At 45.2% G+C, this 26,143-nt stretch overlaps 1 protein-coding gene across 2 annotated transcripts in view; it reads right to left on the bottom strand.

Moving 5' to 3' along the window:
* Nucleotides 1-4,457: 4,457 nt before the first annotated feature.
* The window catches only part of LOC118946512 (G patch domain-containing protein 8), a 64,417-nt gene continuing 42,731 nt past the window's right edge, over nucleotides 4,458-26,143 (bottom strand). The window contains exons 3-5 of one of the 2 annotated variants that reach the window (XM_036971631.1): nucleotides 11,701-11,831; nucleotides 7,834-11,293; nucleotides 4,458-7,803 (exon numbers count right to left, since the gene is read on the bottom strand). In XM_036971631.1, the coding sequence (XP_036827526.1) occupies nucleotides 6,907-7,803; nucleotides 7,834-11,293; nucleotides 11,701-11,831 (4,488 nt within the window). In that variant the 3' untranslated portion in view covers nucleotides 4,458-6,906. Of the gene's footprint in view, nucleotides 11,294-11,700; nucleotides 11,832-26,143 lie in introns of both variants that reach the window. The other variant, XM_036971627.1, reaches the window with a different exon arrangement.

Raw genomic sequence — 26,143 nt, 5'->3', positions numbered from 1 at the left:
GATATATTTACATTACATTGTACACCAGATATATGGAAACATGTTATTACATTTCCCTGCATTCCATTTTATGTGTGTGTGTTGTCCCAGGGATGATAGTCTTTATGTTTAAGTTACGGTATTTCCAGCTTTTAATGTGATTGATGCCTTTTTGTACACATGCTTAACTAACCTGTATGAAACGGAGATGGCCCTTACTTTTTCTTGATCTCTATCTCTCTTTCTCTCCCTCTTTTCTCACCTTTTGTTCTCTCACTAAATCTGTCAAGCGCTCTCTCTCTCTCTCCCTTACACTTTCTCTTCTTTCTCTCTCGCTCTGCTCTTTCTCTCAATTCAATTAAATTCACTTCAATTCAAAGGGGATTTACGGGCATGGAAAACACATGTTTATATTGCCAAAGCAAGTGAAAAACAATAAACAAAAGTGATATGAGCAATCAGGAATTAATAGTTAACATTACAAACACAAAAGTTTCAAAAGGAAAAAGACATCTCAAATGTTATATTATTAGCTAGGTATAGTGTTGTAACAGTGTGCAAATAGTTGTAGTATGAATGGCAAGGGAAAATAAACAGATATAGTTTGTATTTACAAAGGTGTTTGTGCTACACTGGTTGCCCTTTTCTTGTGGCAATAGGTCACACATTTGGCTGCTGTGATTGCACACTGCGGTATTTTGACAAATAAGGGAGTTTGGTTTTCAAATTCTTTCTTGGTCTGTGTGAACTGGAGGAAATATGTGTCTCTATGTTCATAGGAGGTTAGGAAGTGCATCTTAGTTTCCACCTTGTTTTGTGGACAGTGGGCACATAGCCTTTCTTCTCTCTCTCTGCCTATGGCAGCCTCTCTCAGTAGCAAAGCTCATGGAGTCTGTAAATAGGCAAAGCCTTTCTTAAGTTTGGGTCAGTCACCGTGGCACTGTCGTATTGGATACCCTCACAGCCCAATAAGGGCTCATGCGCCTGTCTGACATTGGTCTAGTTGTGTTTTATTTAATAAATCATTTTCAAAGTAACCCTACAAAAAGTCATTCATATACCTTTTTCATTTACACATGTACTAGGAAGATAAGTATTTGTTTACTGGGCTTCAATAATGTGACCGATCAAAGTCCCTCAGGCCTTGATAAATAATTAAACTGATTGAAATTAAGGGGATATTGGTGAGCAAGTGCCATGAGTGGAACTTACTTAGGTGTTCAAAAGTGCATGCCAGACCGAGAGCCTAACTCTTCTTACTTCTTCATGAGTTTTAGTTTAGAAAACGATCTCTTCACAGACAGACAGTTACAGGGATGGTTATAAACCGCTTGATTGCCGTAGCAACATCAGGGAAACTGTGAAGAATGGAGTGGTGCTTCAAATATAGCAGTTCTGCAATATCATTAATTGAGCCTCTCGCAGTCTCCTTAATTGTAGGCCTAGGAAGCGCTGGGACATGTTGTCTGTATACTGGACAGCCAGTAAATTGGCAGATGCAAACAGATATATCTTTAGTGGACAACAGTTCTTACGTTCTTGATTTTGTTCATGCTGGTGAACTGTCATTTGGGTTGTGGTTGCAATATTAACAGTCCCTTATCTCTTGGTATATATTGCTATGCACCATTCAAGACTAAGTTTAAATTGTGTGCAGCGCAATGGACAAATAATGCACAATGTCGCAGAAAAATCTGTATGGGTTGTCAATACTCAGTATAGAAAACAGTCGGACCTGTCCGAGGAATGTCTCATGTTATGCACGTTCAGGTAGGATATACAGGACAGTTGTGAACTCCGACCTTTGGGGGTCCAGATAAACTGCATTTGCCAGTGCACAGTCCTCAGGTATTCTGCCATTGTATATTCTATTTTTAGGGCAAAGTAGCATTCCACTTTGCTCTGTTTTTTGGATAATTACTTCCAATGTGTCAAATAGTTTTCTCATGATTTGGTTGGGTCTAATTGTGTTGCTGTCCTGGGGCTCTGTGGGGTCTGTTATTGTTTGTGAACAATGTCCCAGAACAAGCTGGCTGAGGGGCTTCTTCTCTAGGTTAATCTCTTTGTAGGTGATGGCTCTGTTATGGAAGATTTAGGTGTTGCTTCCTTTTAGGTGGTTGTACAACATAACATCTCTTTTCTGGATTTTGATCATTAGCGGGTATCGTCCTAATTCTGCTCTGCATGAATTAGTTTGGGTTTTACGTTCTACACAGAGAATGTTTTTGCAGAATTAAGCAAGCAGAGTCTCAATTTGACTTGGTGTGTGTCCCATTTTGTAACTTTTTGGGGTTGGTGAGTAGACCACAGTCCTCACAACCATAAAGGGCAATTGGTTCTATAACTGGTTCCAGTATTTTTAGCCAGATCCTAATTGGGATGTTGAATGTTATGTTCCTTTTGATGGCATAGAAGGCCCTTCTTGCCTTGTCTCTCAGATCATTCACAGCTTTGTGGAAGGTACCTGTGGTGCTGATGTTTAGGCTGAGGTAGGTATAGTTCTTTGTGTGCTTGGGGGCAATGGTGTCTAGATTGAATTTGTTGGACACCATTATTTTTGTCTTACTGGGATTCACTGTCAAGGCCCAGGTCTGACATAATCTGTGCAGAATATCTAGGTGCTGCTGTAGGCCTGCTTTGGTTGGGGACAGAAGCACCAGATCATCTGCAAACAGTAGACATTTGCCTTCAGAGTATAGTAGGGTAAGGCCGGGTGCTACAGACTGATCTAGTGCCCTCGCCAATTCATTGATATATATGTTGAAGAAGGTGGGGCTCAAGCTGCATCCCTGTCTCACCCCATGGACCTGAGGAAAGAAATCTGTGTTTTTGACCATTTTAACTGCACACTTGTTGTTTGTGTACATTCATTTTATAATGTTGTATGTTTTCCCCCCAACACCGCTTTTCATCAATTTATATACACTGCTCAAAAAAATTAAGGGAACACTTAAACAACACAATGTAACTCCAAGTCAATCACACTTCTGTGAAATCAAACTGTCCACTTAGGAAGCAACACTGATTGACAATAAATGTCACATGCTGTTGTGCAAATGGAATAGACAACAGGTGGAAATATAGGCAATTAGCAAGACACCCCCAATAAAGGAGTGGTTCTGCAGGTGGTGACCACAGACCACTTCTCAGTTCCTATGCTTCCTGGCTGATATTTTGGTCACTTTTGAATGTTGCCGGTGCTTTCACTCTAGTGGTAGCATGAGGCGGAGTCTACAACCCACACAAGTGGCTCAGGTAGTGCGGCTCATCCAGGATGGCACATCAATGCGTGCTGTGGCAAGAAGGTTTGCTGTGTCTGTCAGCGTAGTGTCCAGAGCATGGAGGCGCTACCAGGAGACAGGCCAGTACATCAGGAGACGTGGAGGAGGCCATAGGAGGGCAACAACCCAGCAGCAGGAACGCTACCTCTGCTTTTGTGCGAGGAGGAGCAGGAAGAGCACTGTCAGAGCCCTGCAAAATGACCCCCAGCAGGCCACAAATCTGCATGTGTCTGCTCAAACGGTCAGAAACAGACTCCATGAGGGTGGTATGAGGGCCCGACGTCCACACCGTTACAGCCCAACACCGTGCAGGACGTTTGGCATTTGCCAGAGAACACCAAGATTGGCAAATTCGCCACTGGCGCCCTGTGCTCTTCACAGATGAAAGCAGGTTTACACTGAGCACATGTGACAGACGTGACAGAGTCTGGAGACGCCGTGGAGAACGTTCTGCTGCCTGCAACATCCTCCAACATGACCGATTTGGCGGTGGGTCAGTCATGGTGTGGGGTGGCATTTCTTTGGGGGGCCGCACAGCCCTCCATGTGCTCGCCAAAGAGGTAGCCTGACTGCCATTAGGTACCGAGATTAGATCCTCAGACCCCTTGTGAGACCATATGCTGGTGCGGTTGGCCCTGGGTTCCTCCTAATGCAAGACAATGCTAGGCCTCATGTGGCTGGAGTGTGTCAGCAGTTCCTGCAAGAGGAAGGCATTGATGCTATGGACTGGCCCACCCGTTCCCCAGACCTGAATCCAATTGAGCACATCTGGGACATTATGTCTCGCTCCATCCACCAACGCCACGTTGCACCACAGACTGTCCAGGAGTTGGCGGATGCTTTAGTCCAGGTCTGGGGGGAGATCCCTCAGGAGACCTTCCACCACCTCATCAGGAGCATGCCCAGGTGTTGTAGGGAGGTCATACAGGCACGTGGAGGCCACACACACTACTGAGCCTCATTTTGACTTGTTTTAAGGACATTACATCAAAGTTGGATCAGCCTGTAGTGTGGTTTTCCACTTTAATTTTGAGTGTGACACCAAATCCAGACCTCCATGGGTTGATAAATTTGATTTCCATTGATCATTTTTGTGTGATTTTGTTGTCAGCACATTCAACTATGTAAAGAAAAAAGTATTTAATAAGAATATTTCATTCATACAGATCTAGGATGTGTTATTTTAGTGTTCCCTTTATTTCTTTGAGCAGTGTAGCAGACCCTCATGCCAAATTGAGTCAAAAGCTTGTTTTGAAATCAACAAAGCATGAGAAGACTGCTTTTGTTTTGTTTGTTTGTCAGTTTGGGTGTATACGTGATCTGTCGTACAGTAATTTAGTAAAAAGCCAATGTGACATTTGCCCAGGACATTGTTTTCACTAAGGAAATGTAGGAGTCTGCTGTTGATGATGCTGCAGAGGATTTTCCAGAGGTTGCTGTTGAGGCATATCCCATGGTAGTGTTTGGGGTCGGATTTGTCTCCACTTTTGTGGATTAGGGTGATCAGGCCTTGGTTCCAAATTTTGGAGAAGGTGCCAGAGCTGAGGTCTGTATATTTGATTATTTTGTTAAGGATATTGTCAACATCACAGGCCTTTTGAGGGTTTGTATTTTGTCCTGTAGTTCATTCAATGTAATTGGAGAATCCAGTGGGTTCTGGTTGTCTTTAATAGTTGATTCAAGATTTGTAATTTATCATGCATACGTTTTTGCTCTTTGTTTTTTGTTAGCACAATCTAAGCATGTATATCTAGAACCTAAAAGGGTTCTTCGGCTGTCCCCATAGGAGAACCATTTGAAAAACTATTTTTGGTTCCCAAAAAGATTTTATCTGGAACCAAAAAGGTTTCTCCTATGGAACCCTCTTTTTCTAAGAGTGTATGACCAAAAAGATGGAGAAGTGGTTTATCCATACATCTCCATTTTGGATAGATAGCTCTTTGTGTTGATCCCAGAAGTGGTTTGATTCTATGTATTCTTCAATTACATTGAGCTGATTTCTGATGTGCTGTCCCTTCTTTTGCCTTAGTGTATTTCTGTAGTGATTTAATATTTCACCATAGTGAAGACGTAGGCTCAGGTTTTTTGGGTCTCTGCTTTTGAACAGATAGGTTTCTACATTTCTTTCTTAGGTTTTTGCATTCTTCATCAAACCATTTGTCATTGTTGTTCATTTTCTTAGGTTGTCTGCTTGGAATTTTTTTATTTGATAGGGAAGCTGAAAGGTCAAATATTCAGTTTAGGCTTTCTACTACAGGTTTACACCTTCACTATTGCAGTGAAATGTTTTGTCCAGGAAGTTGTCCAAGAGGGATTACATTTTTGTTTGCCAATTGTTTTTTGGTAGGTTTCTACACTACTTTCCTTCCATCTATAACATTCCTTAATAGCATGCAGTTTGTTCGGCTCTGATGCCTCATGCTGAGTATTGCTCTGTTCAAGAAACTGTAATTTTGCTGTGATCTGATAGGGGTGTCAGACTCTGGATTGAGTTCGGTGATAGTCGTCTACAGTACAACTGCCAACACTGTTTTAAGTGTATCTACTGAAGGAGTCCCCTCGAAACCTACCAGACCCAGCATGCGATAGAGTTGCAGGATTTGTGACCCGTTTTTGTTGGTTGTTTTGTCATAGTTGTGTTAGGTTCTAGATATAGTAAAAGCTTTGTGTTCCATAGTGTCCAGTGTTGTGCTTGGGGCTGAATGGGGCTTGGGCGGGTGTAGGAGTGGGGATTGGGCCTAGTGCTCTGCTCACGGCCTGGGCGTCTGTCTGTCGCTCTCTCTCTCTCGGGTGTTACGGTACTTCTAAAGACAGCCAGTATGACGGTACTTTTAAAGACAGCCAGTATGACGGTACTTCTAAAGACAGCCAGTATGACGGAACTTCAAAAGACAGCCAGTATGACGGTACTTCAAAAGACAGCCAGTATGACGGTACTTCTGAATACAGCCAGTATGACGGTACTTCAAAAGACAGCCAGTATGACGGTACTTCAAAAGACAGCCAGTATGACGGTACTTCAAAAGACAGCCAGTATGACGGTACTTCTAAAGACAGCCAGTATGACGGTACTTCTAAAGACAGCCAGTATGACGGTACTTCTAAAGACAGCCAGTATGACGGTACTTCTAAAGACAGCCAGTATGACGGTACTTCAAAAGACAGCCAGTGTGCCTGACGTTCAGAGAGGAAGAAAGAGATGAGAGGAAGCCAGCTTGTCTTAGCAGGTGCACGGTTTCCCTTGATTCATACTTAAATGGGGATCAAAAGGAGCTTCTCTCTCGTGCACACAGTCACTGTCGAAGGAAAACCTCATCCCTCAACGTTTCAGGCTTTAAATGTTATTTTTTATTAACAAACATACAATTATGAAACTTCAGAAGCTATTTTGAGTACATTGAGGGGAGTTAATGCTTCCAATACATGTATAAACATGGAAATGGGCAAAAATGGAGTTAAAAGGTTTTCATCAGACAGCGACGAAATGCACACTCATGCTCACACACGCATGCACTCATACAAAAACACATGCACGCATACACACACAAATTAAGAAAATTCAGTGGATTGTTATACTGTATGGGGCATTATTGTCCAGGAGTTGCTAACATGGCATTGTATTACTATGTGATGTCATCAGAGAGCATCATAATGCTTTCTGTTGAAACCTCAATGACCAAAGTCTTTCTGGATACGGTGGTCTCGGTGGTGGCAGTGTGAGGGGGGAGAGAGCGGTGAGGGGAGAGGGGTGGAAGGCAGGGGAGGGAGGGAGGAGATGTAGAGGAGGATGGGAGAGAAGAATGGAGGGAAAGATAGAAGATATGGAGAATGGATGGGGGAGAGGGGGGTGTAGGAGGGTCAGGTGATGAGGTGGTGAGGTGTGGGGGGCGAGAGAGGAAGAGGTAGAGGAGGGTGATGAGAGTGCCATACTAAAAGATGTGTGTTGTAGAATGAAAGGATGAAGGGTGAGTGGAGGAGGCTGGGTCATTAGAGGCTGCGGTATGGTGACAGGGGGATGAGGAGGGGGGAGGCTGGGGGTAGAGTGTGTCTGTAAGAGCTGTGTTTGTACGGGGTGTGCGTCTAGCTTTAGAGAGGTATTTAGGGAAGTGGAGTGTGTTTTTTTCTCTTGAGTGTGTGCCACATGTGTACGTGTGTGTGTGGGTTGTGTGTATGGCTCTGGGGAGGGGGTATGGCATGTGTGTGCCGGTGTGTGTGTCTCTGTCCCCTGTAGCAGTCTCTGCATGTGCTCTCGTGCCTGCTCCTGCAGACAGCGATACTTGCCCATCTCCTCAGCGCTGAAGCTGATTGGCTGTTGAGCCAGAGGAGGGGAGGGGTCTTGTGACCACTGACCGCTGTGAGGTAAAGTTAGGGCCGGATATGAGGTCACAGCAGGATGTGATGTCAGGGAAGGACAGGATATGTCCTCTCCAGTTTTCTCAGGGCTCTGAGACGAGAGGGGTTGAGGGCACGGTCGACCACTTTGGACTGCTCCATTCTTCATACTCTCCTTCCCTTGGTTGTGGTCCTTGTCCTGTGTCTGGACCTGGTCTTGGTTGTGTTCCTGTGTCTGGACCTGGTCTTGGTTGTGGTCCTGTGTCTGGACCTGGTCTTGATTGTGGTCCTTGTCCTGTGTCTGGACCTGGTCTTGATTGTGATCCTGTTTCTCTGTTTGGTCAGGGCCCTCCCTCTCTCTTTCTGCCCCTCGTCTCTTAGTTCCTCTCCTGATCGCTGGTAGTTTCCCAATAAGTGGCAGTAGCAGAGTTCTGCTGGGGTTCCCCTCTCTGGGCTTTGGGGGGGCTTTGGGCTCTCTGTCTGAGAGACATGTAGGCTGTGCTGTGGGGTTGGGTCTCCTGTGCTGTGGATGGGTGGTATCAGTGCTGGGCAGAGGTATAGGAGGAGTAGGTTTAAGGCTGGAGGCTTGGTGTTTCTCCTTTGTGGGTGAGGGAGATGGTGCTCGCCTGGGCACCCCTGTTGTTTTTCTCCCAGTCAAGATGAGTCTTGAGCGGGTACTAACGCTACTCCACCCCCCACTCAGGTCTGACACACTGGTGCTGCTGCTACAGGAGCCAGGGCTGGGCCGTCGGGGCAGCCAGTCAGGGCTAGAATCAGGCCAGGGGCTGGTGCTGGAGATGGGGCATCTGGTAACCTGCACACTGGGGACAGACTGGGAGCCAGGACTGGGGCTGTGTCTAAGGTCAGGGCATCTGCTAACCCAGTCCCAGCTAAAACAATCAGGGCTGGGGCTAGGTTGTGATCCCTTCTCCCACCTGCTCCAGCTTTTTCTACCTTCAGTGGACCTCTGTCTCTCCCAGTTGTCATCCCAGCTGTATCTGTCCTCGTATGTCCTCCTATCCTCCCAACTGTCACTGCTGCCCCAGGTACATCTGTCTGGGCTTGAGTTCCCTGGTCCCCTGTCCCAGACCTCTTCCTCGCCAGGACTAGACCTCCATCCCCTGTCCCCCTCCAGAGTCCTGTAACTGGGGGTCGAGAGGTACCCATGCCAGCCCCCTCCACTGACTCCTCCAGGACTGGATCCCTTGCTTACCAAACCATGCCTCCTACTCCCCCTATCCCTGTTCCCTCTCTCCCTACCACCCCTCTCCCTGCTCCCTCTCTCCCACCAGCCTCTACTCCCTCCATCCCAGCTCTCCCTCCTCCCACTCTCTGTTCTCTCCCACTCCTCACTCTCTGACCACTTTCTATTCATGTGTTTCCTGTTTCTGTGGATGTATTTAATCTTCCTCACTGGGCTACAGGAAATACTGCTACCAGGGATGTTGTCATGACGACTGTAGACTGGGTTGTCCCCGTGGCAACCATGGAGACCATCATATGCCACTGGGAGGTTGTGAGCCTTTCCCCAGGGCGACCCGGAAGTAGTACACAGAGAGGAGTCTGAACACCAGTAGAAAGGCCATCCCTCCCTTTCTCCTCTCTCTACCTCTCCATATCTCTCTCTGACTATCTCTCTATACAGCTGAGACTCTGTGCTGTAATACTCTGTCCTCTCTCTGACTCTTTGTGCTGTGTTGAACAGGGAGGCAGAGTTATAGTTATAGTGATGTTGGTCTCTACTGTGACTCCTGTGAAGCCTCTGTCTGTCAGAGCAGGGCACAGACTCAGAGTCACACTCCCCCACCAGGCACAGAGTCCCACCCCTCCTCCTCTTCCCTCTCCTCCTCTTCCCCCCTGCCTTTCTTCTCCTCTTCCCGCCCGTCTCTCCCTCCCGCTCTATTTCCCTGTCTCCTTCTCCCCCTCTGTCTCTGTCACATCTCCTCTTTCCGCCCCACCAGGTGGAAACAGAGGTTATGGCGCTCCTAAGACGCTGCCGCTCTCCCTCGCACTTCTTTGAAGTCCCATTATGCCTTTCCCCTCTCCTCCTCTTCTTCTTTGTGCTGTCGTTTACATTTCGGCATGACACATCTGTTGGAGTGCTTACTGAACCGCCCACAGAGTGTGTGCGCGAGCTGGCAGCGTGCGTACACACACATCTAACCTTGCTTGCACACACACACAAGGCGGCACAGGGCTGGATGACAGCCTCTAATTTAGGCCTGGGGGTTCTGATGGCTCGTTCTCTCTCCTGTCTCACATGTCCTTCTAATCTGCCTCCCTGGGGATTGTGGGGGTTTGTGTGAGTGTTGTCACTGCAAAGGGGGTCACCGTTCCCGAAGAGGGGGTGGTGCCATCTCAACCCAGATTCACCTCCACTCTCTGGCACTGTTGCTTCTGCCTGGAAGGCTGCTGTCACTCCATGTGCTTCTGTCTTCTCTACAACATGACAGGATGATGAGTGTATGGCTCCCTCATCTGTCCCGCCTGTCTCTGTATATAGATCTGTATTGGATTCTACATTTTCTGTGTCCTGAGGAGGAGGCTGGGAGCTAGAGAACATGAGGGAGTCGGACTCCTCTGTGTGTTTCTCCTGCGTCTCCTGCGTCTCCTCCGTCTCCTGCTGGCTTGCTGAGTGGTTACAGTGTGACTTGGTTTGACTGTGGTTGTGTTCAGGGTTAAAGTGTGGTGGGTTGGTGTGGGGTTGCCAGTGTGTGGGCTTGCAGCTGTAGGAGAGGTGAGGTTTGGCTGTGGTAAACTGCAGCAGTTTTACTGGCCATCTCAGACGGGTGGATCCGTCTCTGGCAACCACATGGAGATAAGAAGACATAGTAGTCTGATTCACCTCATGGCCCTGTTGTCTGTGCTCTGTACTCCTGTTCCTCTCATCCCCCTCCTCCCCCTTCTCCCTATCATTTGCTGTCCCATGTTCAGGGCTCTGGTCTGTTTCTCTCAGTCTGACGTTGTGGGTAGGACAGCCTGGGTCATGGCTGGCAGAGAACCTGTCTCTCTCCTCCCCTCCTCTCTTCTCTCCTCTCTCCTCCCCCTCTTCCCCGCCTGAGGGTTCTGTCTGGTTTCCAGGGTGAAGGCTGTTGGTTGGTTGCCCTAGTAACAGGTTGTCTGGGTGACGTAGACGTAGCTCATCTTCTCCCCTTCCCTTCTTCATCTGCACTCTTCCTCCTCTCCCCTCCTCCTCTTGCTGGTCTGAGAAGACAGAGGCAGATGGCTCTAGCCTTGGGCCCCTCCTGGAGAAACAGAAGGAGACCCCCACCCTTCCTCTGTCTCTGCCCCACGGAAAGGCAGGGTCCTGGGAAGATCTGTTCAGGCGAGGCTGGGGATCCTCCAGAGAAGGTCCACATCTGGAATGCAAGGCTGGGGGTGGGGAGGCTTGGAAGGGCCCTCCAGGGAAGATGGGTATGTGGGTAGGGTTCTCTGGCTGCTGGGGCTGGGAGTTGGAGAGAGGCTTGGTCTGGAGATGGGGGGAGTCCTCTCCCTGGAGGCTGAGAGGGATCGTCTGGGGCTTGGTTAGAGGTAGGGTAACAGCGGGTCGCTGGGAGTTCCCTGTGGTTTGGATGAACCCTGTTTGGGTCAAGGGAACATGGCGGTCCCCTGGTCTGTTGTCTTTCTCTCCACAGTGTCTCTCTGAATGCTGGATCTCAGCTCTCACTGTCCCTCGGAACCTATCAACCTGGCCTGGTACCCTGGTGCAAAGGAGAGGAGAGGTGGAGACGAGAGGATAGCAGAGCAGAGAACAGAATAAATATACAATTTGTGAAAATGTCAAACACTGTCCATATTATGCAGTTTACTGTGAGTGTTCATGTTATATTAACTCAGCCCGTGTTTACAGTATCTAGGCCAGCTCTTACATCCATCACTCTGAGGACCAGAGAGACTGACAGAGTGTGTGCAAGTGAGCATATGTGGACAGTATGTGTGTATCATAGAGATTTCCTTGCAGTGCGCTTGGAAAGCAAGTCTCCACACACACACACACACACACACACACACACACACACACACACACACACACACACACACACACACACACACACACACACACACACACACACACACACACACACACACACACACACCTCACACACACCTGTGTGTCTGTTGTCGTAGCAGTGCTAGTTGGTGCAGGTGTCTCAGAGCTCTCTCCTGCTTGCGGTCGTCCTTCCACGACTTAGACGCAACGTTCCGAGCAAACTCCCTCTGCTTCAACTCCTTCAGTCTCTACAGGGAGGAGAGGAGAGGGTCAGTGTGTGTGTGTGATGTGTGGAAACGATTTCAGCTCCCTCTATCTGTGGGAAGAACCATCTCTGAGTGTGAATTGTGTATCAATCAAAAGTGTTGTTTCTACATCCTCTGCATGTTGTTTCTACATCCTCTGCCATAGAAACTGTATGACAGGCAGAATGGTGATGATTGAGTACTGACAGTGTTATAAGCCTAATGATGATGAGTGTTGCAGTCTGTCAGATTGTCATCTCTCAGCAGGCTGCAGTGTATCAACCCTTCAATCATCAGCCTAAATGCCAGCAACCATCTGTCACATTAATATGGACTTCATCATAAGAGGATCATTTAGGAAACTTACTTCATTACGCGAATCTCAGTGATAATCCTGCTTATTGAAATCTTACATTGAAAACATTGACTGAAGTATGATGTTGTTACTGATAGAAACTACAGACCACTGATAGGATAAATAAAGCATAGACAGCACTACAGGAACTGCATTGGAAGGCCCTAAAATCCCTCTTAGAATCATCTAGAACTGCTCTGGAACTCACCTCTAACTCCGTAGAACTCTCTAGAACTAAACCTGGAACTCACCTCTAACTCCGTAGAACCCTCTAGAACTGATCCTGGAATTCACCCCTAACTCCGTAGAACCCTCTAGAACTGAACCTGGAACTCACCTCTAACTCCGTAGAACCCTCTAGAACTGATCCTGGAATTCACCCCTAACTCCGTAGAACCCTCTAGAACTGAACCTGGAACTCACCTCTAACTCCGTAGAACCCTCTAGAACTGAACCTGGAACTCACCTCTAACTCCGTAGAACCCTCTAGAACTGAACCTGGAACTCACCTCTAACTCCGTAGAACCCTCTAGAACTGAACCTGGAACTCACCTCTAACTCCGTAGAACCCTCTAGAACTGAACCTGGAACTCACCTCTAACTCCGTAGAACCCTCTAGAACTGAACCTGGAACTCACCTCTAACTCCGTAGAACCCTCTAGAACTGAACCTGGAACTCACCTCTAACTCTGTAGAACTCTCTAGAACTGAACCTGGAACTCCTAAGATCACAGCAAGCACCATCTCTGTATCATCAGCACTGAGAAACAGATCACTGCACTGTGTGTGTGTGGGTCTCCTCTCCATTGGTCTGCTCCTTCAGGTGTGCCAGCTCTTTCAGGCAAATAGTGTTACTAATTTTTCTTCCTGCCTTTATCTGCGCTTGGCAGGTAGAGGTGTGTGTGTGTGTGTGTGTGTGTGTGTGTGTGTGTGTGTGTGTGTGTGTGTGTGTGTGTGTGTGTGTGTGTGTGTGTGTGTGTGTGTGTGTGTGTGTGTGTGTGTGTGTGTGTGTGTGTGTGTGTGTGTGTGTGTGTGTGTGTGTCAGTCAGTCTTCAGGCTGTAGAGGGATGTAAGGTGTCTGACAATAGCTGCTTCACTTTCTCTCGCTCTCTCTCACTCTCATTAGTTGATCACTGTCTAGGAGTCTCCATTTGATCTAACAATAGATCTATCATTTTATCTAGCCACTATCTATCCCAACAGCTGATTATTTCCTGCATCTCTGTCTGACATGTCATTCAGTCCCTCCTCTCTTCCGTCTTTCTCTCTCTCTCCTTCCCTCCTTACGCCTTCTACCCCTCCTCTCTTGCTATCATGAAATCACACACACAGTAAACCCTAAGGGAACATCTTGATCCACTCAAATGAGCATGCATTTATTCATGCACACCCTCACCATCACACCTTCAGTGGCTGCTAATCAATATCAGATAAATTCAACCTGCTAATCCAGGAACACACACACACACACACACACACACACACGTTGACAGTTCTCAGGTTAATCTGTAGTGAACAGAACGCAAACGAGTGTTTCTATGTATTATCACTCACTACTTAACATCCCACTGTCAGCTCACTGTAGACGGCTTTGATGTGCTCTACTGCTGTGTGTGTGTGTGTGTGTGTGTATTCATGTGTGCGTGCCTGCGTACGTGTGTGTGTAGGTAGCGTACAGTCTTTGAGCTTTGAGTCTTTGATGCCAAATGCTGGTATGTGGGATATATTAATCATATTCCTACTCAGATGCATACATAATACATACAGTGCCTTGCGAAAGTATTCGGCCCCCTTGAACTTTGCGACCTTTTGCCACATTTCAGGCTTCAAACATAAAGATATAAAACTGTATTTTTTTGTGAAGAATCAACAACAAGTGGGACACAATCATGAAGTGGAACAACATTTATTGGATATTTCAAACTTTTTTAACAAATCAAAAACTGAAAAATTGGGCGTGCAAAATTATTCAGCCCCTTTACTCTCAGTGCAGCAAACTCTCTCCAGAAGTTCAGTGAGGATCTCTGAATGATCCAATGTTGACCTAAATGACTAATGATGATAGGGTTACACCTGTGTGTAATCAAGTCTCCGTATAAATGCACCTGCACTGTGATAGTCTCAGAGGTCCGTTAAAAGCGCAGAGAGCATCATGAAGAACAAGGAACACACCAGGCAGGTCCGAGATACTGTTGTGAAGAAGTTTAAAGCCGGATTTGGATACAAAAAGATTTCCCAAGCTTTAAACATCCCAAGGAGCACTGTGCAAGCGATAATATTGAAATGGAAGGAGTATCAGACCACTGCAAATCTACCAAGACCTGGCCGTCCCTCTAAACTTTCAGCTCATACAAGGAGAAGACTGATCAGAGATGCAGCCAAGAGGCCCATGATCACTCTGGATGAACTGCAGAGATCTACAGCTGAGGTGGGAGACTCTGTCCATAGGACAACAATCAGTCGTATATTGCACAAATCTGGCCTTTATGGAAGAGTGGCAAGAAGAAAGCCATTTCTTAAAGATATCCATAAAAAGTGTTGTTTAAAGTTTGCCACAGGCCACCTGGGAGACACACCAAACATGTGGAAGAAGGTGCTCTGATCAGATGAAACCAAAATTGAACTTTTTGGCAACAATGCAAAACGTTATGTTTGGCGTAAAAGCAACACAGCTGAACACACCATCCCCACTGTCAAACATGGTGGTGGCAGCATCATGGTTTGGGCCTGCTTTTCTTCAGCAGGGACAGGGAAGATGGTTAAAATTGATGGGAAGATGGATGGAGCCAAATACAGGACCATTCTGGAAGAAAACCTGATGGAGTCTGCAAAAGACCTGAGACTGGGACGGAGATTTGTCTTCCAACAAGACAATGATCCAAAACATAAAGCAAAATCTACAATGGAATGGTTCAAAAATAAACATATCCAGGTGTTAGAATGGCCAAGTCAAAGTCCAGACCTGAATCCAATCGAGAATCTGTGGAAAGAACTGAAAACTGCTGTTCACAAATGCTCTCCATCCAACCTCACTGAGCTCGAGCTGTTTTGCAAGGAGGAATGGGAAAAAATGTCAGTCTCTCGATGTGCAAAACTGATAGAGACATACCCCAAGCGACTTACAGCTGTAATCGCAGCAAAAGGTGGTGCTACAAAGTATTAACTTAAGGGGGCTGAATAATTTTGCACGCCCAATTTTTCAGTTTTTGATTTGTTTAAAAGTTTGAAATATCCAATAAATGTCGTTCCACTTCATGATTGTGTCCCACTTGTTGTTGATTCTTCACAAAAAAATACAGTTTTATATCTTTATGTTTGAAGCCTGAAATGTGGCAAAAGGTCGCAAAGTTCAAGGGGGCCGAATACTTTCGCAAGGCACTGTAACTAACTCTCTATCTCTGTGCGTGTGTGGACGTTTAACTATACTTGTTGGGACCAGAACTCCCCACAAGAATAGTAAAAAAACAAACATTTGACCAACTGGGGACATTTTGTTAGTCCCCACAGGGTCAAATGCTATTTCTATGCGGTTTAGGGTTAACGTTAGAATTAGGGTTAGAATTAGGTTTTAGGTTAGGGTTAGGAGCTAGGGTTAGGTTTAGGGTTAGGGTTAGAATTAGGTTTTAGGTTAGGGTTAGGAGCTAGGGTTAGGTTTAGGGTTAAGGTTAGGGAATATAGGATGTTGAATGGAACTGAATTTTTTCTCTCCACAAGGTTAGTTGTAGAAGAATGTGTGTGTGTGTGACAGGAGTTATGTCAATCATAGAAGGAACGGATCTGTCAGTGACTGGACCACCTGAGAGTAGAGGAGTGAAGAGGAGGGAATAGAAGGAACATTTTTATTTGTCACATGCGCCGAATACAACTTTACAGTGAAATGCTTAAGAGCCCTTTCCCAACAATGCATAGTTAAAAAGTAAGACAAAATAGCAAAAAAGAAAAACAAATTAAATGTATTACGTAAAGCTGATATGTCTTCAGTTAATAAATATTCAACCCCTTTATTATGGCAAGCCTAAATAAGTTCAGGAGTAAAAATGTGCTTAACAAGTCACATAATAACTTGCATGGACTATAGTGTTGAACATGATTTTTGAATGACTCACGCATACAATTATCTGTAAGGTCCCTCAGTCGAGCAGTGAATTTCAAACACAGATTCAACCACAAAGACCAGGTAGGTTTTCCAACGCCTCGCAAAGAAGGGCATCTATTGGTAGATGGGTAAAAAAGAAAATCCAACATTGAATATCCCTTTGAGCATGGTGAAGTTAATAATTACACTTTGGATGGTGTATCAATACACCCAGTCACTACAAAGATGCAGGTGTCCTTCCTAACTCAGTTGCTGGAGAGGAAGGAAACCACTCAGGGATTTCACCATGAGGCCAATTGTGACTTTAAAACAGTTACAGAGTTTAATGGCTGTGAAAGCAGAAAACTGAAGATGGATCAACAACATTGTAGTTACTCCACTATACTAATCTAAATGACAGAGTGAGAAGAATGAAGCCTGTACAAAATAAAAATATTCCAAAACGTGCATCCTGTTTGTAATAAGGCACTAATATCCTTTAACATGAATCTACATTTGAGTTGCTTACCAGGAAGACAGTGAATGTGACCGAGTTTTGAATTAAATCTGCTTAAAATCTATAACAAGGCTTGAAAATTAATTTGACAGAGTTTGAAGAATTTTGAAAAGAATAATGGGCAAATATTGTACAATCCAGGTGTGTTATGCTCTTAGAGAGTTACCCAGAAAGACTCACAGCTGTAATAGCTGCTAAAGGTGATTCTAACATGCATTGACTCAGGGGTGTGAATACTTATGTAAATTAGATATTTGCTAACACTTCTAAAAACATGTTTTCACTTTGTCATATGGGGTATTGTGTGTAGACGGGTGAGACAAAAAAAATATATTTAATACTTTTTTTTTTTTTTTGTTGTGAATTTTACCCCTTTTTCTCCCCAATTTCGTGGTATCCAATTGTTTTAGTAGCAACTATCTTGTCTCATCGCTACAACTCCCGTACGGGCTCGGGAGAGACGAAGGTTGAAAGTCATGCGTCCTCCGATACACAACCCAACCAAGCCGCACTGCTTCTTAAAACAGCGTGCATCCAACCCGGAAGCCAGCCGCACCAATGTGTCGGAGGAAACACAGTGCACCTGGCAACCTTGGTTAGCGCGCACTGCGCCCGGCCCGCCACAGGAGTCGCTGGTGGGCGATGAGACAAGGACATCCCTACCGGCCAAGCCCTCCCTAACCCGGACGACGCTAGGCCAATTGTGCGTCACCCCACGGACCTCCCGGTCGCGGCCGGTTACGACAGAGCCTGGGCGCGAACCCAGAGTCTCTGATGGCACAGCTGGCTATTTAATACATTTTAAATTCAGGATGTAACATAACAAAATGTGGAATAAGTCAAGGGGTATGAATACTTTCTGAAGGCACTGTAGGTAGAGGTAAAAGTGTCTCGGCAATCAGGATAGATAGTAGCAGCAGCGGCGTATGTGAAGAATGTGAAAAGAGTGTGAAAGTGTGTCTGTGTGAGTGTGTGTGTATGTGGCGTCAATATGCAATAGTGCCAGCATTGGTTTGTGGTGGTAAGTAGAGGGCTATGAAAATGATAAATGAAAACTCTTGGTAAATAGTATGGTCTACAGCTTATCACAGCTTAGTATGGTCTACAGCTTATCTACAGCTTATCATGAGATATTCTAACCAATGCGAGCAGAACCTCGAGACTTCCTTAATATTAGGGATCACACACCAGCTCTTGTTAAAAAAAAGACCATCCCGAGTTTATCCCACGCTGCCGTTCTGTCCTGCCAATGTATAGAAAAAACAGCTCGATTTATATTTTCCATGTCCTTGTTCATCCACAACTCAGAGAAACATAGAATATTACAGTTCTTCAGATCACGTTGATAAGATAGTTATAAACGGAGCTCCTCCAGTTTATTCTCCAGTGACTGCACGTTGGAGGGAAGAGGCGGTTTACACACTCGCCGACGTCGTCTCGTCATAGGAAATGATGGGGGAAATATTATGTACAAAGAAAGTTAAGATCAGCTCAAAAAAACACAAAATAGCACAATTGGTCAGGATCCCGTAAAACAGCTCCTATTCCCTCCAGCACTAAAAAGCACTAGAAAATAAGAGGTAAGGAATGGAGAGGAAGAGTAATGACTGAATGTACAGTGGTTCTTCCTTTAAAAGTTTTGTCGTGCTGCAGCGCACCTTGCAGGCTGCATCAGAATTCTAAGGTACGTTATTTTAGTGGCAGCCATTGTTGCCATTTATGCTAGTTAGTGCTAGTTTGACCACTAGAGGGCATCTTTGAGAAGCATTTTGACTTTTTTAATATTGGCTGTACTGAAGAATTTAAAACCTTTTTTTGTAAGAACATAGTATATGGGATTGATTTTAAGAAATGTAGCTTAATTAATTTGATGAATATTATGGTGTTTCAATTACAAGAAAAATGAAAAACTAAACCCTCAGTGTTTCCATTAGTAAAATATGGCGCTGTACAAAGTGACCGGCCGGGAGTAGGCTACTGTACTAAGAGCAAAATAATCCTAACATTTCCACACCCTAACTGTAGAATAGCCAATACCCAAACAGAGATTCAGTGGGAAAAAAAATGTTTTTCCAAGATGGCGTAGCAGTCAGACGTCTTTGTCCTTCATCTTGTCATGTCCCATGTATATAATATATATTTTTATATATTTATATATCTTTTTTCTATTTTTCTAAACCTCAACTTCAAAATACTCTCCTGCAACCCGCCTCACCCAATGTGGTGTGGATCTGTTTTTTCTAAAGTATTTTTATTTGAACCGGAATCCCCCAACAGAAGCTAGCCAGCTCACTAGCTACTAGCTAGTAGTCAGCAAACCACTGCTAGAGGTCACCAGCTCTCGCCAGTTTGTACAATGCGACTCAAATCAGAGCATACCGGACCTATTTTCTCTCCATATCCCTGGATTCCTACCGCAAGCTCTGAAACTTTTCACCTGGATCATCGCAGCTAGCTAGCTGCAATCGGAGTGACTACTCCTGGCTAACGTCTGTCCCGAAGCAAACACTAATTAGCCTGGAGCTAGCCCATGCTAGGCCCATTCTTCTGGCTAGCTGAAGAGGCCCATCAGACACTCCTGGGCTACAATACCCGGACCCCTTCTACTGCCGGTACAGGGGACGAAACCCTGCTGATCCTTCACGACTGCCGACGTAACCTGCTCAAGGGGATACTCAACTGGCCCCTATGTCGCGATGTCTCCTGAATGCCCTTCTGCTAGCCTGCTACCTGTCTAGAGCATATTGGACTGTTAGCTGAATAGATCCATCGGCCAATTTCTTGGGCCACTATACCTATTTTGCCAATTGGACATGGACCCCTCTGCTACTCGGAACCCTACTAATCCATCACGACTGGCCTAGCGACGTCACCGTACGCGGAGGCTAAAACATACTTTCCTCCGTCAAGACGTCCCTCTAAGGCCCTTCTGCTAGGTTGCTATCCCCGGCCTGCTAGCTGTCTGAATCGCTGTGTCTCCAGCCAGCCCAACCACTCACTGGACCCCTATGAGCACTCGGCTACGCATGCCTCTCCCTAATATCAATATGCCTTGTCCATTACTGTCCTGGTTCGTGATTATTGACTTATTTCACTGTAGAGCCTCTAGCCCTGCTCAATATGCCTTAACCAACCATTTAGTTCCACCTCCCACATATGCGGTGACATCACCTGGTTTAAATGTCTCTAGAGACAATATCTCTCTGCCTAGGTTTACCTCCAATGTACTCACCTCCTACCATACCTTTGTCTGTACATTATGCCTTGAATCTATTCTGTCGCGCCCAGAAACCTGCTCCTTTTACTCTCTGTTCCTAACGTACAACATGACCAGGTCTGATAGCCTTTAGCCGTACCCTTATCCTACTCCTCCTCTGTTCCTCTGGTGATGTAGAGGTTAATCCAGGCTCTGCAGTGCCTAGCTCCACTCCTACTCCCCAGGTGCTCTCAATTGTTGACTTCTGTAACCGTAAAAGCCTTGGTTTCATGTATGTTAACATTAGAAGCCTCCTTCCTAAATTTGTTTTATTCACTGCTTTAGCATACTCTGCCAACCCGGATGTCCTAGCCGCATCTGAATCCTGGCTTAGGATGACCTCCAAAAACCCTGAAATATCCATCCCTAACTATAACATTTTCCGACAAGATAGAACTGCCAAAGGGGGCGGTGATGCAATCTGCTGCAGAGAAAGCCTGCAGAGTTCTGTCTTACTATCCTGGTTTGTACCCAAACAATTCAAGCTTCTAAAAATCAACCTTTCCAGAAACAAGTCTCTCACCTTTGACACTTGCTATAGACCACCCTCTGCCCCCAGCTGTGCCCTGTACACCATATGTGAATTGATTGCCCCCCATCGATCTTCAGAGCTCGTGCTGCTAGGTGACCTAAACTGGGACATGCTTAACACCCAAGCCATCCTATAATCTAAGCTTGATGCCCTAAATCTCACACAAATTATCAATGAAACTACCAGGTACAACCCCAAATCCGTAACCATGGGCACCCTCATAGACCTCATCCTAACCAACTTCCCCTCCAAATACACCTCTTCTGTTTTCAACCAGGATCTCAGCTATCACTGCCTCATTGCCTGCATTCGTAATGGGTCTGCGGTCAAACGACCAGCCCTCATCACTGTCAAACGTTCCCTAAAACACTTCAGCAAGCAAACCTTTCTAATCGACCTGGCCCGGGTATCCTGGAAGGATATTGACCTCATCCCGTCAGTAGATTATGCCTGGTAATTCTTTAAAATTGCTTTCCTCACCATCTTAAATAAGCAGGCACCATTAAAAAAATGTAGAACCAAGAACAGATATAGCCCTTGGTTCTCTCCAGACCTGACTGCCCTTGACCAGCACAAAAACATCTTGTGGCGTTCTGCATTAGCATCGAATAGCCCCCGTGATATGCAACTTTTCAGGGAAGTTAGGAACCAATATACACAGGCAGTTAGGAAAGCTAAGGCTAGCTTAATCAAGCAGAAATGTGCATCCTGTAGCACAAACTCAAAAAAGTTCTAGGACACTGTAAAGTCTATGGAGAATAAGAGCTCCTCCTCACAGCTGCCCACTGCACCGAGGCTAGGAAACACTGTCACCACCAATAAATCCACTATAATTGAGAATTTCAATAAGCATTTTTCTACGGCTGGCCATGCTTTCCACCTGGTTAACCCTACCACGATCAACAGCCCTGCACCCCCCACAGAAACTCGCCCAAGCCTCCCTATTCTCCTTCACCCAAATCCAGATAGCTGATGTTCTGAAAGAACTGCAAAATCTGGACCCCTGCAAATCAGCCGGGCTACCCAATCTGGACCCTCTCTTTCTAAAATGATCTGCCTAAATTGTTGAAACCCCTATTACTAGCCTGTTCAACCTCTCTTTTGTATCGTCTGAGATTCCCAAAGATTGGAAAGCTGCCGCGGTCATCCCTCTCTTCAAAGGGGTAGACACTCTAGACCCAAACTGCTACAGACCTATATCTATCCTACCCTGCCTTTCTAAGGTCTTCGAAAGCCAAGTTAACAAACAGATTACCGACCATTTCGAATCCCACCGTACCTTCTCCGCTATGCAATCTGGTTTCAGAGCTGGTCATGGGTGCACCTCAGCCATGCTCAAGGTCCTAAATGATATCATAACCGCCATCGATAAGAGACATTACTGTGCAGCCGTATTCATCTACCTGGCCAAGGCTTTCGACTCTGTCAATCACCACATTCTTATCGGCAGACTCAACAGCCCTGGTTTCTCAAATGATTGCCTCACCTGGTTCACTAACAACTTCTCTGATAGAGTTCAGTGTGTCAAATCGGAGGGCCTGTTGACCGGATCTCTGGCAGTCTCTATGTGGGTGCCACAGGGTTCAATTCACGGGCCGACTCTCTTCTCTGTATACATGAATGATGTCGCTCTTGCTGCTGGTGATTCTCTGATCCATCTCTACGCAGACGACACCATTCAGTATACATCTGGCCCTTCTTTGGACACTGTGTTAACAACCCTCCAGACGAGCTATAATACCATAGACTCTCCTTCCGTGGCCTCCAACTGCTCTTAAATGCAAGTCAAACTAAATGCATGCTCTTCAACCGATCGCTGCCCGCACCTGCCTGCCTGCCCGTCCCGCACCTGCCTGCCCGGTTCTGACTTAGAATATGTGGACAACTACAAATACCTAGGTGTCTGGTTAGACTGTAAACTCTCCTTCCAGACTCACATTAAGCATCTCCAATCCAATTTCGCAACAAAGCATCCTTCACTCATGCTGCCTAACATACACTTGTAAAACTGACCATCCTACCGATCCTCGACTTCGGCGATGTCATTTACAAAATACCCTCCAACACTCTACTCAACAAATCGGATGCAGTCTATCACAGTGCCATCAGTTTTGTCACCAAAACCCCATATACTACCCACCACTGCGACCTGTACGCTCTCGTTGGCTGGCCCTCTCTTCATACTCGTCGCCAAACCCACTGGCTCCAGGTCATCTACAAGTCTCTGCTAGGTAAAGCCCCACCTTATCTTAGCTCACTGGCCACCATAGCAGCACCCAACCGTAGCACGCGGTCCAGCAGGTATATCTCACTGGCCACCACCAAAGCCAATTATTCCTTTGGCTGCCTTTTCTTCCAGGTCTCTGCTACCAATGACTGGAACTAACTGCAAAAATCCCTGAAGCTGGAGACTCATATCTCCCTCACTAGCTTTAAGCACCTGCTGTCAGAGCAGCTCACAGATCACTGCACCTGTACATAGCTCATCTGTAAATAGCCCATCCAACTACCTTATCCCCATAATGTATTTATTTATTTATCTTGCTCCTTTGCACCCCAGTATCTCTGCTTGCACATTCATCCTCTGCACATCTACCATTCCTGTGTTTAATTGCTATATTGCACTTCGCCACCATGGCCTATTTATTGCCTTACCTCCCTTATCCTACCTCACTTGCACACACTGTTTATTAACTTTTTCTACTGTATTGTTGACTGTATGTTTTGTTTATTCCATGTGTAACTCTGTGGTGTTGTATGTGTCGAACTGCTTTGCTTTGTCTTGGCCAGGTCGCAGTTGTAAATGAGAACTTGTTCTCAACTAGCTTACCTGGTTAAATTAAGGTGAAAAGAGCAGCGCGAAACGGTGCTGAAATAGTTGACCACATGTCATTCAGTGATATTTATTCCCATAGTAATTCGGTATGGATCCATAACGAAATAAACATCTGCATTACAATTATAATGCAGGATTAATAATAAATGTATATATTTGTAGGGCTTGATGCATTTTTTTGTTGGTGCAAATCTGGTTTTAGACACGGTAAGATGGACTCACTGATGGTTGAAGATGATGAGCGATCGGCAAAGGCAAGGTAGCTCTAATCACAGTCAGAAGACAGTTGAAGAAACTTGTGTGGACCGGTCGGGAGTAGGCCTAGGCTACTAAGTGACTGCAAGCGAAGAGCAAAATGATCCTAACATTTTGAAATAAAAATCTGATTTATCAAGACCAGTCCCCATGCTCTGTCATTCAGTGATATTTATTCCCTATTGTCCTGCTGATAGTTGAAATAAACATCTGCATTTTGAGTATTTTTATCATGATTTTATTAAGGAAAGCATAAACACTGTACAGTATATGCTTGATCTGACATTTTGCGGTTGCATGAGGTTTGGAGTTAGAAATGTAAAACTTTAGAGTGGGGGGGTTTCACACCTACAGTAGCCGAGCTACTAGACTATCCTTTGTAATGATTTAAGAGACTACTGTCCTGCTCATAGCCCATTCTAGAAATGTTGTTTGCAGAATTCACAGCCTGCTACACTTGTTTTTTCTCCCTGTTTTTAGAGGGAGAGAAACCAAAAGCCCACCGCCTGGCCGGCCAAACCCTCCCCTAACCCGGGCGATGGTGGGCCAATTGTGCGTCGCCTCATGGGTCTCCCGGTCACGGCCGGCACAGGTATCGAACCAGCATCTGTAGCAAATGAAGTGTCTTCAACCGCTGCGCCTCCCGGTTGGCCCTATCCACAAAATTGTTAATGCTGATCAATTGTCTTGCACAAAGTATCAAAAATACTACTTAAACAGGACTCTTAAATCATTTAATTTGAATATTAATTATATATTTTGATCACAGAAACAATGAGAAAATATGGAAAAGAAATAAATAATTCAATGTTAATTATATAAAGCAGCCTGTGTAATCATCTGCCAGTGTAGCCACAATCGGCCCAAGCCCCAAGTAATACATTTGGGCCAGAGACCTCACACCGGAATCGGCCCGAGCCTGATCATCATCAAGAGATATACTGGACCCTATGTCAGAGAGGTGTTTTTGGGACCACATCGTGTCTATTGTCCTGCAAACAGCCCTTGCGAAAACATGTTTCCAACAGAGAAGTTCCTTACTTTTTCCCCTTTCCACTTGCCTAATTCCATTTATTCCCATACTACTTTTTTATGGTTTGCATTGCAAATGAGGGCATAAACTGGGTCAAGACGCCAGAAAAGTAAGTAGACCTTACTCATGTCGCCTACGGTAGGCCTACAGTATAGCTATAAATATATATTTTTTAAATCTCTACATGTAGGTCTCCTGATTTAAACCTGATCAAACTTGTTGCAACTAAAATGTTGTTGAAATATTCATCTGCATGTTTGCCTGGCATGGATTGTGACTCCATCTCGTTCCTCGCCCTCTTCAACTCCGCCAATGCCGCCTGACTCTGTGCCAATGACGTGACTCTCCGCCAATAATTACATTTAGATGATTGGAGGATTCTAAATTAATATCTAAGGGGCATTTTTCATTAGGGGAAATCTGTGAGGATATCTAAGGGGCTTTTATAGAATTGTAATGCAGGATTAATAAGAATAATAATCACTTTGTTTAAAAAATAACGATATTTTGAAGATTTAGTTTCAAATAACCGAAAGTGAGCAATTGCAATCTGAATAAATTGGAAAAAAGCCATTCTTGAACATGAGGTGAGACATGCTTACTAATTTGTAGATAAAACCAGTTTGTTATTTAGAGAGAGAAACCAAAAGCCCACCGTGTCCATTTTTTGGAAAATCGTCAGTCCACATCACATCAAGTGAAATTCCCACATTATATTTACCCAAGCTCTCCCTTAACTCCAGGACCACCAACAGTTTTTGTTGCTGCCTGATGCAGGACTCTAGTGTCAGATGAGACTCTCAGACTGAATACGCCTCCATTAATTGCCACAGTTTAGACTTCCAACAGATCAGCGTTCTAACTCCCCTTGTAATTAAAGGTCGACGGATTAATCGGAATGGCCGATTAATTAGGGCCGATTTCAAGTTTTCATAACAATCGGTAATCTGCATTTTTGGTCACCGATTATGGCCGATTACATTGCACTCCACGAGGAGACTGCGTGGCAGGCTGACTACCTGTTATGCGAGTGCAGCAAGGTAAGGTGCTAGCTAGCATTAAACTTATCTTATAAAAAACAATCAATCTTAACATAATCACTAGTTAACTACATATGGTTGATGATATTACTAGTTTATCTAGCTTGTCCTGTGTTGCATGTAATCAATGTGGTGCCTGTTAATTTATAATTGAATCACAGCCTACTTCGCCAAACGGTGATTTAACAAGCTTATTTGCAAAAAAAGCACTGTCATTGCACCAATCAATACACAAGTATATAATTTTAAACATGCATATTTAGTTCAAATTGCCTGCTAACATGAATTTATTTTAACTAGGGAAATTGTGTCACTCTTGCATTCTGTGCAAGCAGAGTCAGGGTATATGCAGCAGTTTGGGCCACCAGGCTCGTTGCGAACTGTGTGAAGACCATTTCTTCCTAACATAGACCATA

Source organism: Oncorhynchus mykiss, chromosome 3, assembly GCF_013265735.2.
Source record: "Oncorhynchus mykiss isolate Arlee chromosome 3, USDA_OmykA_1.1, whole genome shotgun sequence".
In the NCBI taxonomy this organism is placed as follows: domain Eukaryota; kingdom Metazoa; phylum Chordata; class Actinopteri; order Salmoniformes; family Salmonidae; genus Oncorhynchus; species Oncorhynchus mykiss.
This window is presented reverse-complemented; position numbering and strand designations above follow the sequence as displayed.